The sequence below is a fragment of the Prinia subflava genome, chromosome Z, assembly GCF_021018805.1.
Source record: "Prinia subflava isolate CZ2003 ecotype Zambia chromosome Z, Cam_Psub_1.2, whole genome shotgun sequence".
Classification (NCBI taxonomy): domain Eukaryota; kingdom Metazoa; phylum Chordata; class Aves; order Passeriformes; family Cisticolidae; genus Prinia; species Prinia subflava.
In genome coordinates, this window is record NC_086283.1 from 49428734 (window position 1) to 49450468 (window position 21735).

The 21735-nt window shown below is 40.8% G+C and overlaps 1 protein-coding gene across 2 annotated transcripts in view; it reads left to right on the forward strand.

The window, feature by feature from the left end:
• The first annotated feature begins 8009 nt into the window (after positions 1-8009).
• The window catches only part of IDNK (IDNK gluconokinase), a 15515-nt gene continuing 1789 nt past the window's right edge, over positions 8010-21735 (forward strand). Inside the window, exons 1-5 of one of the 2 annotated variants that reach the window (XM_063421597.1) lie at positions 8010-9028; positions 9105-9135; positions 9479-9565; positions 13189-13232; positions 15185-21735. The exon at positions 15185-21735 is cut by the window's right edge and continues 1789 nt beyond it. In XM_063421597.1, the coding sequence (XP_063277667.1) occupies positions 8829-9028; positions 9105-9135; positions 9479-9565; positions 13189-13232; positions 15185-15545 (723 nt within the window). In that variant the 5' untranslated portion in view covers positions 8010-8828 and the 3' untranslated portion in view covers positions 15546-21735. The remainder of the gene's footprint in view (positions 9029-9104; positions 9136-9478; positions 9566-13188; positions 13233-15184) is intronic. The other variant, XM_063421598.1, reaches the window with a different exon arrangement.

The window sequence follows — 21735 nt, forward strand, 5'->3', positions numbered from 1 at the left end:
AAGTTCCCTGGACTGTGGTTCTGTCTTTTTCTCAGAACTGATCAGCTCTACTCTGGACTGAAAACCCAAAAAAACACTGGGAGCTCACACCTGTGGTCCCCTTGGGCCTGGAATGGCATTTTCCAGCACTGGAAGGACTGATGGGAGACTGAGAGAGCCAAACTATCCTCCACAAAAGCACTTTCTGAAATTTCCATCTCTCTTCAGAACAGCCAGAGGGTTTTTTGTTTAATATTTTTTTTAACGCTTGTGAATACTTTAGTTGTTAAATAAACAGTTGTTCCCACTTTTCTCCAAGGAAATCTTTTCCCAAACCAGTTGGAAGGAGGGGCCACTTGAATTTGCTTTTCTAGAGGGACCCTGTTTGGAGGTTTCTCCCAAAATTTGCCCTAAACCAGGACAAGTATATAAAAAAATATGCTGCTTGAACTTGCAGAATACACTCCTGATTCAGGGGAAGGTTATGAGCTACTGCTGCCAAGTTGCTGATAAGACCATGGCATATTATTGAGGGGTTTATTGAAGCACTCACCTGGCTTTGTACTGCAGACATGGGAAGGTCTAACAGGAGATCTCAATACCAGGTAATGCCAACTGCAAGAACTGGCTGGCGGGGTGGTGGAAGTGAATTTTAGACTCATCAGTCTCAGAACCACTAAGTGTAGTAGCCACATTCCCATTCTTTCTTCATCTAACTGGTCACTGAATTCCTTTGCTTTGGGATGAGTACCTGTGGATGGCTTAAAGCACAGTAGCCTACTTACCTAGGAATTGCTGCCAGATACAAAGTTCTATTTAGAGACAGCAGGGAGCACTAATGAGCTTGAGCTTGAACCTGGATGATTCTGCACAGAGCCAAATTACAGAATACAATATTCAAGGATTTTCTCTTCAGTGGCTGATTATAATAGCAACTTTAGCTCTTTCAAGTAATGTTTATTATTTAACCAAATATATAGACATTTGATTTGGATTTGTTTGGGTTTTTACCAAATACTCGAAGATTAAACCATAAATACAACTCCCATGGCTGTAAACACTGCCTGCCATGGGACAGACCTTGAGTTCCAGCATGGGTAGGCCAGATACACAAACCACTGTCCCCACACGGGAGCTTTGTATGACACGCTGACCTCCCTCCCCAAGGCCCATTGCCTCGGCCATGGGTCCCTCACGCGGCTCTCACTGCCAGGTCATTAGCCAGCACAGCAATTAGCCATTGCTAAGAGATCATGGTGCCATAAGTAAACGGTGAAGACTTATTTGTGAAGTCTGTGACAGTTTGGGTTTTACTCAATTCCCTTCTACAGTAGGATTTGAAACTCCAACACTAAAATACTTCAGCTGAAGACAGTCTGGGCATTAGGCTTCTCCAGAACATATCCTAAAGAAAGGAAGCTGGAGGCTGAGCTTTCAATGAATCAATACTTCAGGGAGTAGGTTCCTGTACTCAGGAAAATGTGAGTTTTGCTATCAAAGGCACAAAGTCCACAGGAAAGCTGGCATCCTATGTGTCCTAGAGATCCTGTTACAGAACAGAAGGTTTGAACGACCTCTGAAGGACATGGTTTACAAGGCAAACAAATCACTCGTATCAAAGCCACAATTTTTTTGCATACACTTTGTTATTTTCAGGGGAGTTACCTTTGAGACACACACTGTATAATTGTAAAATATATCTCGTAACTAACGTGAAATTAGCAGTGAGGTAATCGAAGGGCTGGGGTTACCAGGCACCACACAAAACATGAAAACAAATAAGAGATTCCACATATATAGGGTCTCTTTTGTTTCAATCATAAGTAGTCATCTAAAAAAATCACTTCAGATAAAAAACAATTGAAAAAAAGCAGGGGGTTTGCATCTTGAAATAAAAGGTTTCTTACATCTAAATATTACACCAGTAACCTGAAAACTGTATATAAATTATTAATGCAGACATCTAAAAAAACCTAAAAGTATTACAATACATACATTACAAAGAAAAAGATATTTAAATAGCGAAAGTTCTACTGTTCACTTGGGGCAGAGTTGAGTCTGAAGGTGAAACTTGAATTCACATAGGATTTCTACTTTCTGTCACATTACAGAATCAGTACAAATCATCACATATTTGTTGCATGAATAAGAAAGTAACAAGATGCATAAAATACTATGTTATTTGACAGCAGTGTAAAAAGACTCAGGACTCTCATGTTTGTACTCCAAATGGAGCTGTCACTCTCTAAAATCCACTAGAAATGCAGGGCTATCTGTGGCTATTTGGCCACAACTACTCCAGTAAAAATGACCTGGAGTGTTACTGAAATCTGCAGGGCTGTATTGCAGCTGTATTGCATGGCACTGATGGTCCTGTTGGCCTCCACATTCCTTGGGTGCACTTGTGGCTTATGGGGGGGGAGAAGCGGTGAGTCGGAAGTAGGTATTTTCTTCCACTGCTTAAGTGTGGTAATCTCTACAAAGATTCAGAACAAAGTACTGCAAGAACATGACAGTACTCCCTTCCAGCAGAGAATGACAGGTTGAATTTACTGTACAAACTTCTCAGCAAATTTCCTCCAGATGTCCTCTGCAAGCTCAAACTCCAATCAGCATTTGTCAGAGTTAAACTGGATTGCACAATACCACACTTAAAATTTGCTGATGGGAGCAAAGTTTACATTGATTTTAATCTATATAGTACAACTACCAAAAATGCAAATGTCAGCTTTTAGCCTTTGGTTTGGAGCGTACAAAGTCTGTGAGAGGATTCTTGAGATTCACCTTGTCCTGAGACTTGCCAAGATTTTCTTATCAGTAGGATCAAAATGTTTCTTTGGTATTCTCTTCTCTTTTCAGGGAATATATAACCAGGTGTTCTAATCTAATTCTAATCTAGTGAGTCTAATATCCTTCTCTGGAATACTACAGCAGGCAGTGTACTCTCTCAGTTTCCCATGCTGCATCTCCAAGAAGTGTCTCTCCTCTGAGGATACAGTTTGTTCCCAAAAACTTTTTCACTACAGATTCTCTCTAGCTGCTTTCACACAATCCAAGCAGTACTCTTACAGGATTGTTAATAGCCCCACAGAAACCCTGCAGCTATCACTGCTGAAAGATTTACAGGTTTTGCACATGACACAAACAGGGGTTTCAGAGGTCTACAGTTATTCAGTACCTAGAAGAACCTGATTGTCTCACGCTGAATGCAGAGTGGCTGCCACATCCATACATCTCCTTGGTCTACAATAAATTAAAAAAAAATACCATACCAATGTTGGTACTCCAAAAAAAAGGCATTCTCTACCTCTTGATCAAGCCACAAATCACAGCTCTGTTTTCCTGATCACATTTATCCATAGACAAGGAATATAGCAATCTGACGAACAAAAAAGTTTGATTTTTAAGTAGGTAGACATACATTGCAGGCATTGGATGATGACTGGAGAAAAGAGGTGTTGCCTATCTGTAGCTTGAACAGTTCTTCCTTTTACAGAAGCTGTCTAAATAAATTAGTAAGGCTCCAATTCAAATACAGTATAATGTTACAACAACCAACCACATTTTTTTGACATTATAGTTGCAGGTAGGATTAAATTTGATCCTTACTGTCATCAGTCATCATAAAACATACAAAAACTACATTAACATCAGTTATCTGGTGGCCAGTCCAGCAAAATATTCAGAGCCAGGCTTTGAAGAGCTCTCAGCATCCCAAAAGCCCTGCTTAAGGAGTGCACAGAGAAACAGTCCCCACCACACACCTTTCTCTGTATCCTTTCATACTGTTCTTGTTACTGGGTGGAATTTGGATGCTCATGGACAGAATTCTCTTGCAGTGACATCCTGTTTCTGTGGCTGCTTTTGGGGTTATTCTAGCTTTTAATATTCCCATCATATGATTTGAATTTTACATCATCTACCTGCAGTGGTAGTTGTCTAACTTCAAATGTATTTATAGCACTTTTCCCACCCAGGAATGATCCTCAAAATTGAGGCCTATATGAGAAATCATATTTTACACCATGTCTAATTTGCATAAATCAAGGTAAAGTCCAGCAAAATAAAACTTCTGCTTCGCAAAATTATGTCAGGTTCCTGGTGCATTTTGTGAACAAAATAAGTATTACAGGAAAAACATGTATGATATACAACATGTATTTCAAGTTTGTTCATCTTGGCAGCATATAATCTGTATCCAGAACCTGTTATTAAAGTAATTAGCACCACAATTTTTAAATACCAATATGCAGCAACATTCAGTTTCTGATACAGCTCTCTTTATAGCTTCTGGGTTCTGTCATTAATTCCTCTCCAAATTACTGTAGGGATTGTTGCTTTTTATTGGTCTGGCTCTTTTAATTATGTAAAAGCTAATATGGACAGGATTTGAAGTTGCAATTAACTTTGTTGTTGAACTTCCTTGCACATATGCGGCTCTATGGTGTAAGAGCTAAGTGTGCTTGTAAGTGATTGCAAAATGGAGGCTTGGCTACCCAGTGAAGAGATGTGGACTAAATACATGGAAAAAAATTAATCAGAGACACTAAGACAGCATACTTCAAAAGCCTTCAATAGTAATTTACTTACTTGTAGAAGCAGCATTTCAAGATACATATTCTCCCTGCCACTTTCCAGAGCCAGAGGGTCACTCCATCTTACTAAGGCTTCCAAAATTAATAGTTCTAATCAGAGCATACTGTTGGTATTGTGATGTTGAAATATACACTGCGTAACTCTTCCATCCTGAATCTTATGAGACAAATACAAGATGAGAAGATAAAATAATAAATCTGTTGCAAAACCTGTACTTCCAGTGGAGGCCAGAATCTTTTAAAGTAACAAAATATTCCTGTAGAAGAAACTTTTACTCTCACAGGGACTGGAAATAGAAACACTAAAGCTCTCCTGGATGCTCTTTTCAGCTCTGTCTGATTTCTTTTTGAAGAGACTAAAGAAAAGAAAATAGTTTTTCTGTAAATAACTCCATGGTCTTTTTTATTTCCACTGTGTCCCTACAGCAACACTGAGATTACTCCAGACTGCATGTGACTGTGGCCTCTTACCTATTTAGTTTGTTTGTGTGCTTGTGTTTGTACTGCAAACAGGAAAAAAATGCTCCATTTTATTTTGTGAACACCATACCCTAAAGCTCTGAGCTTCAGTATAAAAAGAAAAGGATGAGGTAATATATACACAAATACTTAATGTGATTTTAAAAACATTCAACAACTTTAGTTTGATTTACTGATCTCAAATGTCTGAAAGTTTGACTCATTTATCAAATTGATGATTTTTTTTCTTAGTACTTGCAAATCCCGTTGGGTGCAGAAAGCCATTATGCCCCAACTTCTCCTCCGAAAAAACTTCAGACAATATATTGCCTGACTTTGCATGGCATGAAACAAATTCTGAAAATTGTTGATAAAGTTCCAATCAACACAGCTATAATTTGATGACTATTTAATTCACAACAAAGGTCTAACTTTGACACATAGAACACTGCAGTGTAGCTTCTTTCTGCTACTCTCCTGAGAGTGATCATACTGTATTAACACTTTCTGCCTTGTATTTACTGTCAATGCATATTCAGGATTTGATTTGAACCCCTAAATGACTTCATGAATTTGGGCCTTAGCTGCTTGAAAAACAGTTTTACCCCTCTTAAGATTCAGGAAGCTCAGATTAGTCAAAGTATCTGAGCCCTCAATTTTACAAGAAGCAGATGTGCATAATGATGGGTGATCCTGGCAAGCTTTAGGAGGCCTGTGCGTTTTTACAGTAGTTTGCCATTATACTATGATAAGTTCCCATTAGGAATTACCATGGGAATGTTTATTTTCTACTTTGAATTTGACAATATTCTGAATACAACAGACATTTCCTAGTATCCAAGGGAAGGAGGTAGATACAGTAAAGGCAAACAGAAATAACTCCAGGAAAATGAAATCCTCTCATTCATATTTCATGTTACCCTTCTCTAAAATTAGGCAGTTAATTTAAGTAGAAGATGAAGCTTTACTGAATTCCATAAATTCAATATTACTCAATTAGTCAAACCAGAAAGGCTCAGAAAGACACTGAAAATATTCCTAATAGCCCTAAAATATACCAAATGCCATTAAAAAAAAGTATTTAAAGATACAGTGTCTGGAGAGTTCTTTTGGGGCTGAGAAGTACTTGATGGGTTTTCTGGTAGGTATTCTTGAGGATTTTTGGCTTTTAATTCTAGAATGTTCATCCTTCACCATTATATTGTAATTTCACCTATTACTAAATATAATACATAAAACAACAGAAGATGTTTACATTTCATTGTCTCCTATTTCAGCTATGTGAATTTACCCTGGAATGCATTAAACCATACAAGATTTTTTTATATAATTACATCAGACATTTGAAATCAAGTTCTATATTCTGACAACATTAGAAATAAAAATAAATTTAAATGATAGGGAGAAGGCACCCATGCCACCTCCAGCAAATGATCTTCAAAGAATAAGCATCAGGACAAATTTCCTAAGATGTATATATATCACTAATTGATGAAGACTAATATGAAACTCTTTCATGTTATTAAAGAAATAATAAGTGTAAAAATATTTATAGTCCTATGACTAGAACAGAGTGAAAAGGAAATTCTCACTTACATGAATAATATCCACATATTTTATTGGATTTACAACTTAATTAAGCACATCTTAAATATTTAACTAAAGCATATACAATCTGATGCTGTTAAGTCAACCATTTGGCTGATTTTTATCCAGTCATCTCTCCAATTGACTACTAACATGAATTATATCTGCACAAATCATATCAAGCACACAAGCAGGAAGTCCGAATATAATTGCCTTCTTCCCATTGTCTATAGGCTCTTGTTTTTGTACAATTCAATCAGCTTTCTCCAGATCTTTTTCTTCTCCCTGCAGTAGCATCTGCAGAGCACATTGCTGCCTGTACATGCATGCAAACTCTGCCAGTGCATGCTCATGTTACGTTACCCTGGGACTGAGTAAAAGGGAACTCCTGGCAAGACTTCCTGCACAAAAAAAGATATGAAATAGCTATTAGATAACACCAAACCAGCCTAACATGGCTCTTTTTCCAAAATGCAAGGATATGAATGATGAAGAGAAAAGGTATCAAATAGAAAAGCTTGTTAAACCTAGTTACAACAAAAGCCACTGAGAGTGCGCTTGTAGGCAGGTTAGCCAGTTGCTCTTCATGTTAGCAAAATCTGGAGACAGAACGATTAAAAGTTCTAATTCTGGGAATGGGAATGCTTCCAGGGACAAAGTGACCGCTGGTATTCTTGAGCTTGTTCATCTGGATCTCGCAGAATTCTCATCCAAATGAAGCATTTTCCCCGGTCTCATAATTAATAAGCCAACAAATGGAAAAGATGCATGTAAATTTAATTACTTTGGCATAATCTTACTGCTATTACAGAAAAATATGTATCCAGTCACATGGTAGCTTAAGGAAATCATTGTAGTCTGTCAGTAATTTGAAGCCTGTTTCAGTAATAGCTTAGTAACTTCGAAGGTTCTGGTCCTCATTAAGAATTTCTTAATAGGTATGCGAAATACAGGCAGTTCCAGATCTCAGTTAAATGGTCAGAGATGGGCAACAATTTTTTTAAAAACCCTTTCATAATGTTATTTGAAGTGCCATGCAAAGGAACTAAAATTTAATGCAGACTGGGAGACTTAATGTACTTTCTGAGAATTTATTCCAAGGTTTGATTGATGTAAAAAATATGCAGGACACATCATGATTTCCTGAAGCCACTGTCATTGAGTGGAGCAGCTCTTCCAGGTGCAGCAAATGCTTCTCCCTCACACAGGAAAACTTCAACACTGGTTGGCAGCATCACTACATTTGATCCTTGCACAGCTTTAAAATGTTGCTCAGTCAGATATAAGTACATGATAATAGTAGGAATACTTGCTATCCAAGAGAATTTGCACAGTTTTCCACAATCTTGCCCCTCTTCTCAGCCCTGGTGAGGCCACATCTGGAGTACCATGTCCTAGGCTTCACAGGGCAAGAGTCATGAAGGTCCTGGAACAGATCCAGCAAAGGGCCGCAACGGTGATTGAGGGACTAGATCATCCTTATGGCGAAAGGCTGAGGGAGCTGGGGCTGCTCAGCCTCGAAAAAAGACAACTGAGATGGGACTTCATCAAAGTTTATCAGGGAGGTTATCAAGAGGATGGATCCAGGCTCTGCTCAGTGGTGCTGAGCAACAGGACAAGGAGCAATGAGTACACACAGAAACACAGGAAGGTCCACTCGAGTATCAGGAAACATTTCATTACTGTGAAGGTGACTGAGCACTGGAAGAGGCTGCCCAGAGAGGCTGTGGAGTCTGCCTCACTGGAGATACCCAAAAGCCACCTGGACAGAATCCTAATGTGCTCTGTGGGGTCCTGCTTGAGCTGGGGTGTTGGACAAGATGAACCTATCAGTGGTCCTTCCCAGACTTATCCACCAAGTAATTCAGTGATTTAAAAGTACGACTGGATCAACGCTTTAAGAAATACTAAAATGGAGTTAGCCACAGCATGGCTGATTCCTTAATTAAATTTTAAAGGCAGACCTTTATCGCCAAAGGGTCATACAGAATTCAATGGCCATCAATACACACTTTAACACGCACTGAAGAAATCGTTGCTTCTATTAAATTTGCTTGTGTTGCTGAGGCTGCAGACAGTGAATACCGTGCTAGGAACCGCCGGAAGAGAATCGCCCGACCAGACTGAAAAGCCTGAAACAAAGAAGGTTCGGGAGAAGATCAGGGAACTTCATCACAAGGAGCGACTGCGGGGCAAGAGAGCGGGGACATGACACGGGTGCGCCGGGTTCGCAGCGCAGGGGAGGGGATGGAGGAGGCGCTCCGGCCGTCCCGCACGGCCGCGCCCGGGCCCGCACGCCGCCTCCGAGGGCGGGCCGGGGCGGCGGCGCAGAGGGCGAAGAGCAGCGGCCGAGCGCGGCGGGCCGCCATGGTGCTGCTGGTGGTGATGGGCGTCAGCGGCTCGGGCAAGTAGGTACCGGGCGGGCGGGGGGCTCGGCCCGCCGGAGCCGGCGGTGCGTAACCGGAGCTTTGTGCTTCCCCGCAGGACCACGGTCGGGTCGCGGCTGGCGGAGAAGGTAGGAGCGTGCGGGAGCCGCCGCCTCGGAGGCGTGCCGGAGCGGGCAGGCACCTCCCTGCGCCGCGCCGATGGCCTTCGCCCGGGCTGCCGGTGCCCCGAGCCGGGTTTGGCTGGCGCACTGTGGGCTGCACCGACTTCGGCTCGGTGCCGTGATGCAACAGCTGTTGCTGCTATCAAGCTGCTTTAATGATTTGTTTTTTTCTAATCATCATGATATAAACGGTGATTCATACTGTGGTGCAAGAAGCGTGTAATTTCTTAGGTGTCGTCTTTGTAAATTCTGAAGTCATTGTTACCTCACTTGGTCTAGCTGATCCATAATTAATTTGTTTTTTTCATAGTTGGGATGGAAATTCTACGATGCAGATGATTATCATTCTATAGAGAATAAGAAGAAAATGGAAAAAGGGATACCACTAAATGATGAGGTACCTTGCATAAGCCCTGAATAAGATATTGTCCATACATTTATCTCTGTAACTTTATGTACATCTTGTTGAAGTAGATTGTGGTTTACTATGTAGATTACTCTGACTGTAAACACAGGTCTGCGTTTGGTAAGGTGAGGGAGGCTTGTGTCAAAAAGGATTTTGCATAAAAATGTAGTTTATCAAATGCTTGTCAGCTCACGAGTGGTATGCTGCTGTTTCAGGATTTGTGAGAAATCTCCCCCTCTACAGTCCATGCACAGAGTTGCAGTTTTGGATTAGAATCAGAATCTGAGAATATCCTGAGCTGGAAGGGACCCCACAAGAACCACAGAATCTATTGCCTGGCTGTGCACAAGAAAACTCCAAAAATTTGTTACCCTTCTCTCAAATCACTTTCCGTCGTTTATCACCACTCCTGGTTAACTTGGGAGGTCCCAGATGACTGAAGGTTGTCCAGTGTGCCCCATCTACAGGAAGGGTTGGAAGGAGAATCCAGGGAGGGTTGGAAGGAGGATCCAGGGAGGTGCATGCTTGTAAGTCTGGCCTCAGTGTCAGGGAAGGTTATGGAACAGATTGAGTACATCACATGGCACGTGCAGGACAACCAGTGCATCAGGCCCAGCCAGCAAGGGTTTGGGAAAGGTAACCATATCTCCTTCTATATCCAGGTGAACTAGTGGATGACAGAAAGGCTGGTGATATAGTCTGCCTGGACTTTAGTAAAGCCTTTGATGCCATTTCCCAAAGCATCCTCCTTGAGAAACTGGATTCCCATGTCCAGGATGAGTGCACTGTTCACTGGTTAAAAACTGTCTGGATGGTCAGGCCCAGAGGGTGTTGGTGAATGAAGCTACAGTTGATGGTCAGTCACTGGTGGGATTCTCCAGGGATCAGTGTTATGGCCAATCCTGGTTAACATCTCTGTTAATGATACGGAGGGGATTTGACTGCATTCAGTAAGTCTGCAGGTGACGCCAGTTTGGATGGAAGTGTTAATATGCTGTAGGGTGGGAAGGCTCTGCAGAGGGATCCAGACAGACTGGATCGACGGGTTGAGGCCAGTCATGTAAGTTTCAACAAGGTGAAGTGACAGGTCCCTTGGCAGGACTACAGTCTTGGGGCAGAGAGACTGGAAAGCTGTCCAGCAGAAAAGGGCCTGGGAGGGCTGGTCGGCAGCAGCTGAACATGAGCCAGCACACACTCAGGTGGCCAAGAGGGCCAATGGCATCCTGGCCTCTATTAGCAGCAGTGTGCCCAACAAAACCAGGGCAGTGATTGTCCCCCTGTACCTCACATTGGTGAGGCCACACCTGAAGTGCTGTGTTCAGTTCTGGGCCCCTTAATTCAGGAGGAACATTGAGGTGCTGGAGTCAGTCCAGAGAAGGGCGATAAAGCTGGTGATGGGTCTGGAACACAAGTCCTGTGAGGAAAGCCTGAGGGAGCTTGGGGGTGTTTTTACCCTGGAGAAACAGAGGCTCAGAGGAGATCTTATCAGTCTCTACAATTACCAGAAAGGCAGTTGTGGTGAGATGGGAATCAGCTTCTTCTCCCAGGTAACAAGGAATAGGACAAGGGAAAATGGTTCAAGCTGAATATTAGGAACAATTTCATCACTGAAAGAGTGGTTAAGCATTGGAACTGGCTGCTCAGAAAAGTGGTGGAGTCACCGTCTCTAAAAGTGTTTAAAAAAAACAAGACACTTAATGCTGTGGTTGAATTTGCATGGTGGTATTCAGTCAAAGGTGGACTTGATGATCTTGAAGGTCCTTTCCAAGCCTAATGATTCTATGATTCTAAATTGCAGCATGTGCCTGAGAGCACTGACCAAATGCTTTGGAACTCTGTCAGGCTTGTGCTGTGACCACTTCCCTGAGAAGCCTGTTCCAGTGCTCAACCACCCTCTGGGATGGGGCCTTTTTCTAATATCCAGCCTAAACCTCCCCTGACACAGCTTCAGGCCATTCTCTCAGGTCCCATCACCACACAGAAAAGATCAGTGCCTGTCCCTCTTCTTCGTGTCCTGAGGAAGTTGTAACTGCAATGATGTCTGTCCTCAGTCTCCTCTTCCCCAGGCTGAACAGATCAAGTGACTTCAGCCACTCCACATACACCTTCCCCTCAAGGCCCCTCAGCATCCTCAAGGCCCTCCTGTGGATGCTGTCTTAATATATTAATATTCTTCTTATATTGTGTTGCCCAAAACTGCACACAGGATTCAAGGTGAGGCCACCCCAGTACAGAGCAGAGCGGGACAATCCCATCCCTTGACAGGCTGGCAATGCTTGAAGTACTAATAGCTTAATGGTACCGCTTGAAAAAAAGGATTTTTCTGTTTGCCATCAATTAGGACAGCGGTTTTACAGTTAAAGTCACTTCCTGTACAGAATCAGAAGAATTTAAGTAGTTTATGTCCACTGCTTCTAGAGAAATATACACTTAGGAATGTCGATAAAGACTTTTAAACAAAGAATATATACTAACCAATCCTGGTGAACATATGAAATCAATCTAAATTCATAAGGAGCTTAGAAACAGGGCAAGATGCAATAATGAGATCTTTTCAAAAAGACTTAAGAATTTAGCTGTAATAGAAAAATTTTGCAAAGCTCCTACCTTTTTTGGCTTTTTTTGCAAGGCTTCCACTTTGGTTTTTTTCAGTCCCTCAAATCTTTTGGGAGATTTCCTTAGCCAGTTTAGACTGAAAAAAATATTCTAGATTCCGGTTTAAAACTTGGATCTTTCACTGTATGTTGTCTGCAGCAGCATTGTACACTTGAATGACTAAATCACTGGTGCGTGATGCTCAGCAAGAGGGAAGCATCTCTTCTGGAAAATGAGAAGTGCAAAATTGTGAGGGCCCTCTTGAATGCCAAGGAGAAGTTACTGTATAATGACAGCAACAACAAAAAATTGTTAAATTTATTTGTCCGTGTTATCATTTGTTGTGCTCACCCAGCAGTAACAGAATTGAAAGACTAAATGGGAGCAGTTGTTTAGTGCTCATTAGGCATGACTGAAGCTTGTGGCAGCTTCAAATTTTCAATTAAGTAAGCATCTGATCGATCACTCATGTTTGCCTAAGTAATGGGCAAAAGTTTTAAGAAATTGTGGTTGTGGTTACATTTATTTGTGAGTGCCACTGACATAAATATAAGTATTCTAGATAACTAAATTTAGATCTCTCTATTTCTAAAAGCTTCATCTTGGATCCAAAACAGGGATGGGGTGTGTGTATGACACTACATCAGGGAAAAGAAATAACAACTTTAGCTGTACATTTGAATAGTATAATAGAAGCAAGAGGTAAGCTGACTGTCCTTCAGAAGTTTACAAGGTGCATGCTACACTTGCATACATATTACTTCTATCAGATACTTGTAGGGACTTGTAATATAAAAAGTACAATTCCACTAAAAGCATCTTACTCATAATGTGCCAAGCACTTCTTACTAGCCTTCAGGCAGTGGTAGCAAATCTATATAGGAAGAAAGAGATTCAAATCTGAACTTGCTGTACAGTTTAATGCTAATTTTTGCCTCTAGTCCAATATCTGAGATGCTAGTAGCAATTGTTTCAAATTAATTTCTGAAGAATTTTTAACTAACTTGTTTTCTTTCTAGGACAGGATTCCTTGGCTTTGCACATTGCATGATATATTAAGGAGGTAAGAGAATATCTATTTTTAAAAATTTTAGCTAAAGACAGAAATACCAGAAGTGGTTTTCCGTACTGCAATGCAAAGCAGAAATGTAAGTAGTGTAAAGAAATTCTGCAGGTAGTAAAGTCATTCTATTTTTACTAATCTAAACTGTCATAGTAATTGCTGATGGTGAGCTAATTCCTGAGAAATAAAGTGGGAAATTGTTGCCGATGATGGTTGTTCTTCTACTATCTGTGTAAAAATAATTTCAAGGATCCAGTTTATTAATAAGCCTGACATTAGCTACTTACAAAGAACATAACCACAAAATACACCAATAACAGTAGGATAAAATACTGTTATTTAGAATAAGATACAGTGTCAAGTACTTGACACTGTTTGTTTGCTTGAGTGTACTCTGCTAATTTGTAGATGACAACAAAATGGGAGGAGTAACTGATGCAGAGGGACCTTGAAAGGCTGTAGAAACTGATTGGTAGGAACCTTTTAAAAATGCAAAATCCTCCCCCTGGGAAGGAGCAACCCCAGGCACTGGTATGGATACTGAGGGGCACTCAGCTGGGAAGAAGCAGGAAAGGGCCTGAGGGAGCCATGGTGGACAGTCCCAGCTGTATGCCAGCAATGGGCTCTTCTGGCAAGGCAGGCCAGCAAAGTCCTGCCTCCTGAGCTATATTAGATCGAGTATTGCCAGGAGGTCAAAGTAGGTGATCCTTCCCCTCTCCCTTTGCACTGGTGATGTCGTACCTGAACTGCTGTGTCAGTTCTCAGCTCCTCATTTTGAGAGGCATGGACATACTGGAGAGCATCCAACAATGATGAAGGGATTGGAGTACGTCCCAAACAAAGGAAAGGTTGGGAGGGCAGGGACTGTTTAGACTGGCTTACACTTACTTGTATGCATTAGATGAGCATACCTCATTGGAGCACGCGTTAATTCACGGAGAAATTTGTCAGGATAGATTTCCTGGATCCATTGCTTTATGTTATGTGATAGCTCAATGTCACTGCCCAGGCTCTTGAAACTTTACAAAATCAACTATATTTTGAAAGAGCCTAATGCCAATGTTTATTTATTAGTACTTATTAGTAGTACTTATTAGTAGCTGAGGCTGTAACTGACTTACCTAGGTAATAATGGTAGGTATTAGAAATTCTTACTTCCCTTTGAACCAAAATCTCATGACTATCAAATGATTTTTAAATAGGTTTACACCTGATTTAATTTTGTTACCATTTTGTTTCTTAGGCAGGAATTTTATTCACTCTTCATAGAGACAATTAATTCTGGGTTTGCTTTTTGGTGGAACAGACACATCCAGAGTTAAATGCTTTATTTTAAGAAACCTTATCAGCAGAAAATACATATTCAAAGCATTCACTGACCTGCAATCTCTTGTTTAATCTGAAGTGAACACATGTGCAATGCTGCCGGTGAGTTGCAGGAAACATAAATTACAGTTAAATCCGAGATGGTTACAGGAGGTGTTGAAAATACCATGTATTTAAGAACAGGGGTCTGTACTGTTTATCAGCCACTTACCCTTAGAGAGAATACTATGTTAAGTTTATAGATAATGCATAGGTGTTTCTATGGATATTCAGAACTGTTCCTGTTCTCAGCAATTAAGGAAATTATCTTGATACTTCCTTGTGCTAGAATTTAATTTAATTCAGGAAATAATGGTGGCTAATACACAAGGTCCCTAAAACTGAGATTTTACCAGAAGGTTGGTAAAAGACTTCCAAATCACATCTTTACCTGGACTGGAAATTTGGTTTCAAATCCTGTCAAAATTACTGAAATACCACCACCAAAATGCCACTACTCCAATGGCTGTCCTTGAGGAGCTAGGGCTTGTCTACCTTTTTCAGCAGAACTAACAAGCCACTTTTGTTATACCACATGTAGATATGTAAAAGGTTTTGGGGTTTTTTTTGTTTGTTTGTTTTGATAGAGAAGATGCATCTAGACAAAATACAATTCTGGCCTGTTCTGCACTGAAAAAGATGTACAGGCGTGTGTTAATTAGTGGAGCATCTGCAATTGAAAGCAACCAGCCAGAGCAACCAGGAGAAAACCCAGCACTGAAGATCCTCTTTGTTCATTTGGATGGACCTATGGACATCATTGCTAGCCGGCTGGAGAAGCGGAGAGGTCATTTTATGCCACTTGAACTTCTCAGGTCTCAGTTTGATACTCTGGAGCCACCTAGTGCACCAGAAAACTTCATTACTGTCAGTCTAGAAAAATCTCTCCCGGAAATAGTGCTAGAGATTGAGCGTGCCATTCTTCAGGGTGAGACTTTGCTGGAGTAATTTTCTGAATGACACATATAGAAATTTCCTGGAGGATAGCAAGGCTATGAGACAGGATTTTAATTATTAAATTTATTATTAAATCAAACCAACTTATATTTAAGAGCTGGTTTCCTACTCAGTTTTATCATGGCTCTGTAAAAAACACACAAGATGTAATTTGCAAGAGCTGTTACCTTTTTAAGCCGTTCACTCTATGAAGTTAAAATTCTCATTTTAGTAAGAGCCTGCTTTTGAAAATCCTGGCAAGGGTCACAGGGAATAATTTATTTTCTTAATATTTATTCTGTCAGACACTGAGATGAGCACATCTGCTGTTACAAGATTCAATAATTTACAGCTTTGTTAAAAATAATGTCATTTTCCTAGAAGAGGCAGGACATGCAAGATGAAGTTCCATACATGACACTACCCTGTCTCACTGCTGGATTTTCATCAAGTTATAGGTTCTGTATTTGTATCCTTGTTGGCCTCATGAGAGCACTAATGACTTCATGAGAACTTTTCTGATCTCTTATTGTATGTATTGACCACCAAACTGGAAAATGTGAGAAAAAAAGGTAGTGGTGATGGTGATGCAATATACAAAACTTAATTGAATAGAAAGCTTTAGAAATAAAGTATAAGTGGCATCATATTGGCTCTGAACTTACAGCTTTCACGTACAAAGTGTACACATCACAGTTGAGTGTGAGTCAACTGGTGATTTAAGGTACTGAACGCAAAGTTGATAGACATTTCATTTTTGAAAACTTAACCCTTTCGCAGCTGGACCTTCTCCTTCACTTCCCAATGCTGTTGGACACCTCAGTGCATGTCAATGTAATTGCTTGAAAGCTTTTGATCAAGCTTTTCCTAATACATATTTTTCTCATCTTTTTTCATGAAGACGAGAAGAAAATTCCACATACAAATCAGTCACCTAGCTCACAGAATTTAAGGTTAAAGATCTTTCTTTCCACCAAGGTGTTTTTCAAAAAGTACTTCGTGTCATTTTATACAAGACATGCCTTTTCAGCTTAATGTTATGAAAATATCAGATAGTTGCTGTAAGAAAGATTTGAGTCTTGTCTGAATGGAGACATCTCCATGTGCTGTCACATATGAATTATTTTTACTGTGTCATGCATTTTTTTTTAATTCCTGGGATGATGGATGAACTCCTGTAGAAAAACACCTCGTGTTTGAAAGCATCTTTAGTGTAATTTTTACCTGAGTAAGTAGCTGAAAAACTTTAGTCATAGTTCTCCCTATGAAAATGGTAAGGGCTTTGTGATTTACTGGACAAACTACTGTGCTTAAATTAGTGCAGTAAATGGGCATTATCTTACTGAAAGCAGAAATTTTTAGAGACGGAGTTGGGATTTTAGGCATTAACCTACCCAGAAATGGCATTTTCCTATTTAGTTGTGACCTGAAGGGAGACTACCAGGCAGCTACCAGTGTTAGTTTGTTGCTGTATACTACAGGGTGCTCTCACTTCAGAGCCTGTTCGTTCCAAGAGCCAGGGTGCAAGTTTAAGACACAGAGGCAAAGTTAAGTGCAAAGGATAGGGATGTCTGTATGCTTAATAACCTCAAATTTCAGAGACCTATTTCAGAACAAGTGACAGACCACTACAAATTTTGTAGCTATGAACATCACAGACACAGCACCCTCTTGTGGAATGTCTGCTGTTAAAGAGATCTTCATCTTTTCCAATGCACCATTTTCCAAACAGTTGACTAATGAAACCCATTATTAAATACAGATTTATGCTTACTTCTTTCACACAGAATAAAGCCAGAACAGGACACTCTACAGCAGCTGCATCCTGTCACACACAGATATGATCAGACCTTCAATAATTTATTTTTAAAAAGAGACATTTTTAAGTGTGAGTTCTGAGGCAGCCAGACTGATTTTCAGATCTACTTGTCCACATTTGTAGAATACTCACAAAGTGACTTCAAAAGAAAACTCTACTCAACAGTTAAAAGAAGTTCTCTTTCTGGGAGTTTTATGTAAGCAGCTTGGATTTTGGAAGGCTTCTAAACAAAGTAGTATGTTTGCACTTACAGGCAGTTCATGCTTCTTCAAATTAGATCAGGGTATTTCTCAGTCTTTGGTTCTATGTTGGGAATATTTCCTTCCCTTACCCTTGTAATATATTTGCATTTTGCTTTTACTTAAAATATATTGCAAAGAAGGTTGTTGTCAACCTAATCAGCTGTTATCTGCTGTTCTGAAAGACAACAAAGCATTACTTCTGTTCACTGACATTCTGTGCATTACAAATTAATAGATTAAGATGTGAATTATCCCAATACTAACCAGATAAATCTACTCTCAGATTTTAATCAAGTTGTGCATGTGTGCAGTGGAAGAAAAAGGTAGCAGAACAATCCCTGCCCAAACACAATCCTACACTTCATTTGCTTTATTTTGGTTTCATTTGTTTTTTTTTGTTGTGAGGGTTTATTTTTTGGTTTTGTTGTTGTTTTTAAACTAACACCACTATTCTACGGATGTCATATTCAGGCAAGCTGTTAATATTTAGTACAGCTTATCTGGATGCAAGTGCTCTGTGTGTATTTTCAAATATGTTTAGCAAATGCAGAAAAAACTGAGGAGGGAACACCTGGAGTTAGAAATTGCTTTCTCACGCTCTAAGCACAAATTATCTATGCAAGGTACACGCACTATACATCCTCACAAATTTGTGCTAAGCACAGTTAGTAACTGTGTAAATACTATACCTACTACAGCATGAACTTTTTACAGTGCTAAAATGAAATGCTGTCTATCCCAAACTGTACAAGTTATCTATATAGGCAAAGGAACTGACTAGGCAAAGGAACAGACTAGCTGCCTGCCACCTCAACTATAAATTGATATGTGGTATTTTTTTAGTAATAATATTTATTTTATTATGCCAGGTTGTGGTATTGGTGGGGAGGGGATGGGTACAGGGATGGCTTCTGTGAGAAGCTGCTGGAAGCCTCCTGCCCCCCCTGTAGAACCAATCCCAGCTGGCTCCCAGGTGGACATGCCACTGGCCAAGGCTGGGCCAGTCAGAAATGGTGGTAACGCTCTTGTGATAACAGATTTAAGAAGGGGGAAAAACCCGTGATGGCAGAGCTGTAACTGCATCTAGAAAAGGGTGAGAACATGTGAGAGGAACAACTCTGAAGACACCCAGGTCAGTGCAGAAAGAGAGGGAGGAGGTGCTCCAAGAACCAGAAATGAGATTCCCCTGCAGCCCATGGAGCAAACCATGGTGAAGGCTCTGCAGCCCGTGGAGGTCTATGGGGATGCAGAGATCCATCTGCATCTTGCCTTGGAGCCCCACACTGGAGCAGGTGAAGGCCTGAGAGGAGGCTGTCACCCCGTGGGAAACCTGTGCTAGAGCAGGGTCCTGGCAGGGTCCTGCACTCCTGTGGAGAGAGCCCATGCTGGAGCATGTTTCCTGTAGGATGTGACACTGTGGGGGACCCACGCTGGAGCAGCCTGTCCTTGGAGGAATGCACCTTCAGTGCAGTGACCCACATTGCAGCAGTTTGTGGAGAACTGCTGCCCTTGAGATGGACTGAGATGTCAGAGAAGTTCGTGGAGAACTATCTCCCATGGAGCAGGGCAACAACTCCTCTCCCTAGGCAGCAGCAGAAAAAACCTGTGATGAACTGACCATAACCCCTATTCCCTGTCTCCCTGCACTGACAGGTGTAGAAGGTAGAACTAGGAAGGAGGGAGGAGTTAGGGGGGAGGTGCTTCTAAGGTCTGTTTTTACTCATTATCCTGGTCCGATTTTGTTACTAATAAATTCAACTAATATCTTTAATTCCAGCCTGTTTTTCCCATGACAGTATTTGGTCAGTCTCTACCAGTCCTTATCTCAACCCACAAACTGTTTTTTATATTTCCTTTCCCCAGTCGAGCTTCAGAGGGGAGGGATACAGTGGCTCTGGTGGGTGCCTGGCATCCAGCCAGAGTCAACCCAGTACATGCAGTGACTGAACCAAGAAGAGAATTAGGCAGACCACATCCTTTACAAAGCTAGCCATCTTGCAGTCATATCCCCAATAGTGAATGTACACATTTTAATTTTTTTAAATTATATTTGTCAGTTCTGATTATCATAACTTTTAGATTTTTTTTGTTTTGGCATCACTTTTTCTAGCAGGAGTTTGATGATCAAGGAAAGGCAGTGTTGCAGACAATCCTGTCAAGTCACTTGGTCCACAGCAGAGGAAAAGAAGGAAATAGGAAAATGAAGAGATGACCTTCAGGCACACATGCCCTTCTGGTCCAAAATGCAAGCTGCAGTTTGCAAATACAAGTTATCTAAGTGCTCATCTCAACAAAGAGGTAGATGGTAACTCTGAAGAAAGAATTTTAAAGAGAGATAGATAAATGGGCAAGGAGGAGAAATGGGGAGGGGTAAATGAATAAGAACATAGTAACATAATCCTAAACCAGGAAGTGTGGGTTTTCTTTCATCATTAAAGATGAAATATCCTATCTATAAAGCTTGTTCTGCTTGCTATATATTCCAACAAAACTAAAACTTCTCCTATTAAAAACAACTCAGTGTTTTTACCACTGCTTGTCAGAAAGCTAGTTTAGTTGACTATAGTTACTGATAAATATTGATTCTACTTCAAAAAGTAAGCTTAGCTGAAGGCTCAGTATAGAATTGAGGTCAAGCTTTATCTCTTGCTGAATTGCAGTGAAATTTTACTTCAAGTGTATTGTCTCTTAGTTTGTAACAAGCAACTGAAATGTTTAAAAAGGGTGAGCTAAATGATGTCTCAAGAAAGTATTTGTGCTAGTTAGATTCATTGATTTAGTGTCTTTGTAAAAACTGCCTTACCATCTGACAGAATTTTTGGATGTCATTGGGCTGTATTCTCAAAAAGATCTGCCTATTGAATCATGAGAGAGTCTTAACTTTTTTAACTCAAGGTCCCACTAAGGCACACTTAGGTTGAATTAGTTTCTGTGGAGATCCTAAGAGTAACTATGAAAATAACTATTAAAAAGAGATTATTCTACAGAAACTACTTTCTCTCTATCCTTTCTTATCAGAGGGTCCTGTAACCTCCCTCTGTCTGAAAGTGAGAATGAAATGATGAACAGAGGCAAGTCCTTGCTTGGGACAACAGGCAAGACACCTCCTTGCCCATCTCACCCTCCCTTTAGGTGCCTCTCTGAACAATAGTTACAGATAAGGAAGGTCAGGCAACAAAAGATGCGGATGAAGGTCCCTCTCCTCCAGAGGTGTTATCAAGACCAGACAGGCCTACAGCTCATAACAAGATCAGTTCCATGAGGAAGAAAATAATGGTTGTAGTGGTAGATGGTTCCCTTCTAAGGGGAGTGGAAGGTCCAATATGCTGGAAGAATATTTCCTTCAAGGAAGTTTGCTGCACCCCTAGGGTCACGGTTAAGGACGTCACCAGGAAATTTCCCAGCCTAGTACAGTGCTCAGACTACTACCTACTGCTTGTCCTCCATGAGAGTGGTGATGAAGTTACAGTATGTAGTCAGTCCAAAGGCCATCAAGAGACTTCAAGGCCTTGGGACAATTGGTGAGGGAAACAGGGGCACAGGTTATTTTTTCCTCCATTCTTCCATGGGATTGAAAGAAACTGATTTTGTCTATTAACATGTGGCTCGAGGCTCATGTCATTGCCAAGACTTTGGGCTGTTTGACAATGGGATAGTTAAGATAGCACCATTCCTGCTGGTATCAGATTGGATCAGAGCATCACCTCTCTCAAAACGTCTTTGGTAAAGGGTTAGCAGGAGTCATTGATACAGCTTTAAACAATTTATGATTGGGAGAAGGGAAGTATCATCCTATTTAATAGTGATAAGATGTGGGATGACTTTCATTCCTATTTATATCAATTAGATGCCAGAGCCAGTGAGACACCCAGAGTCTGGAGTAGGATTGCAGGTCCGCAGGAGATCACCTGGATGGCAAGACAAAGGGATTCCAGCCACTTCAGAGAGAAAGCAATTTTCACTGGGAGCCCCAATTTAAATGCCTCTATGCTAACACATCCAGCACAGGGAATAAAGTAGAAACGTAGGCATGCCTGCGGGTCTGTGATATTAGTGGCATCATGGAAACATGGTGGCAACTCCTGTGACTGGAGTGCTGGAATGGAAGAATAGTCTCTTCAGGAAAGACAGGAAGGGGAGA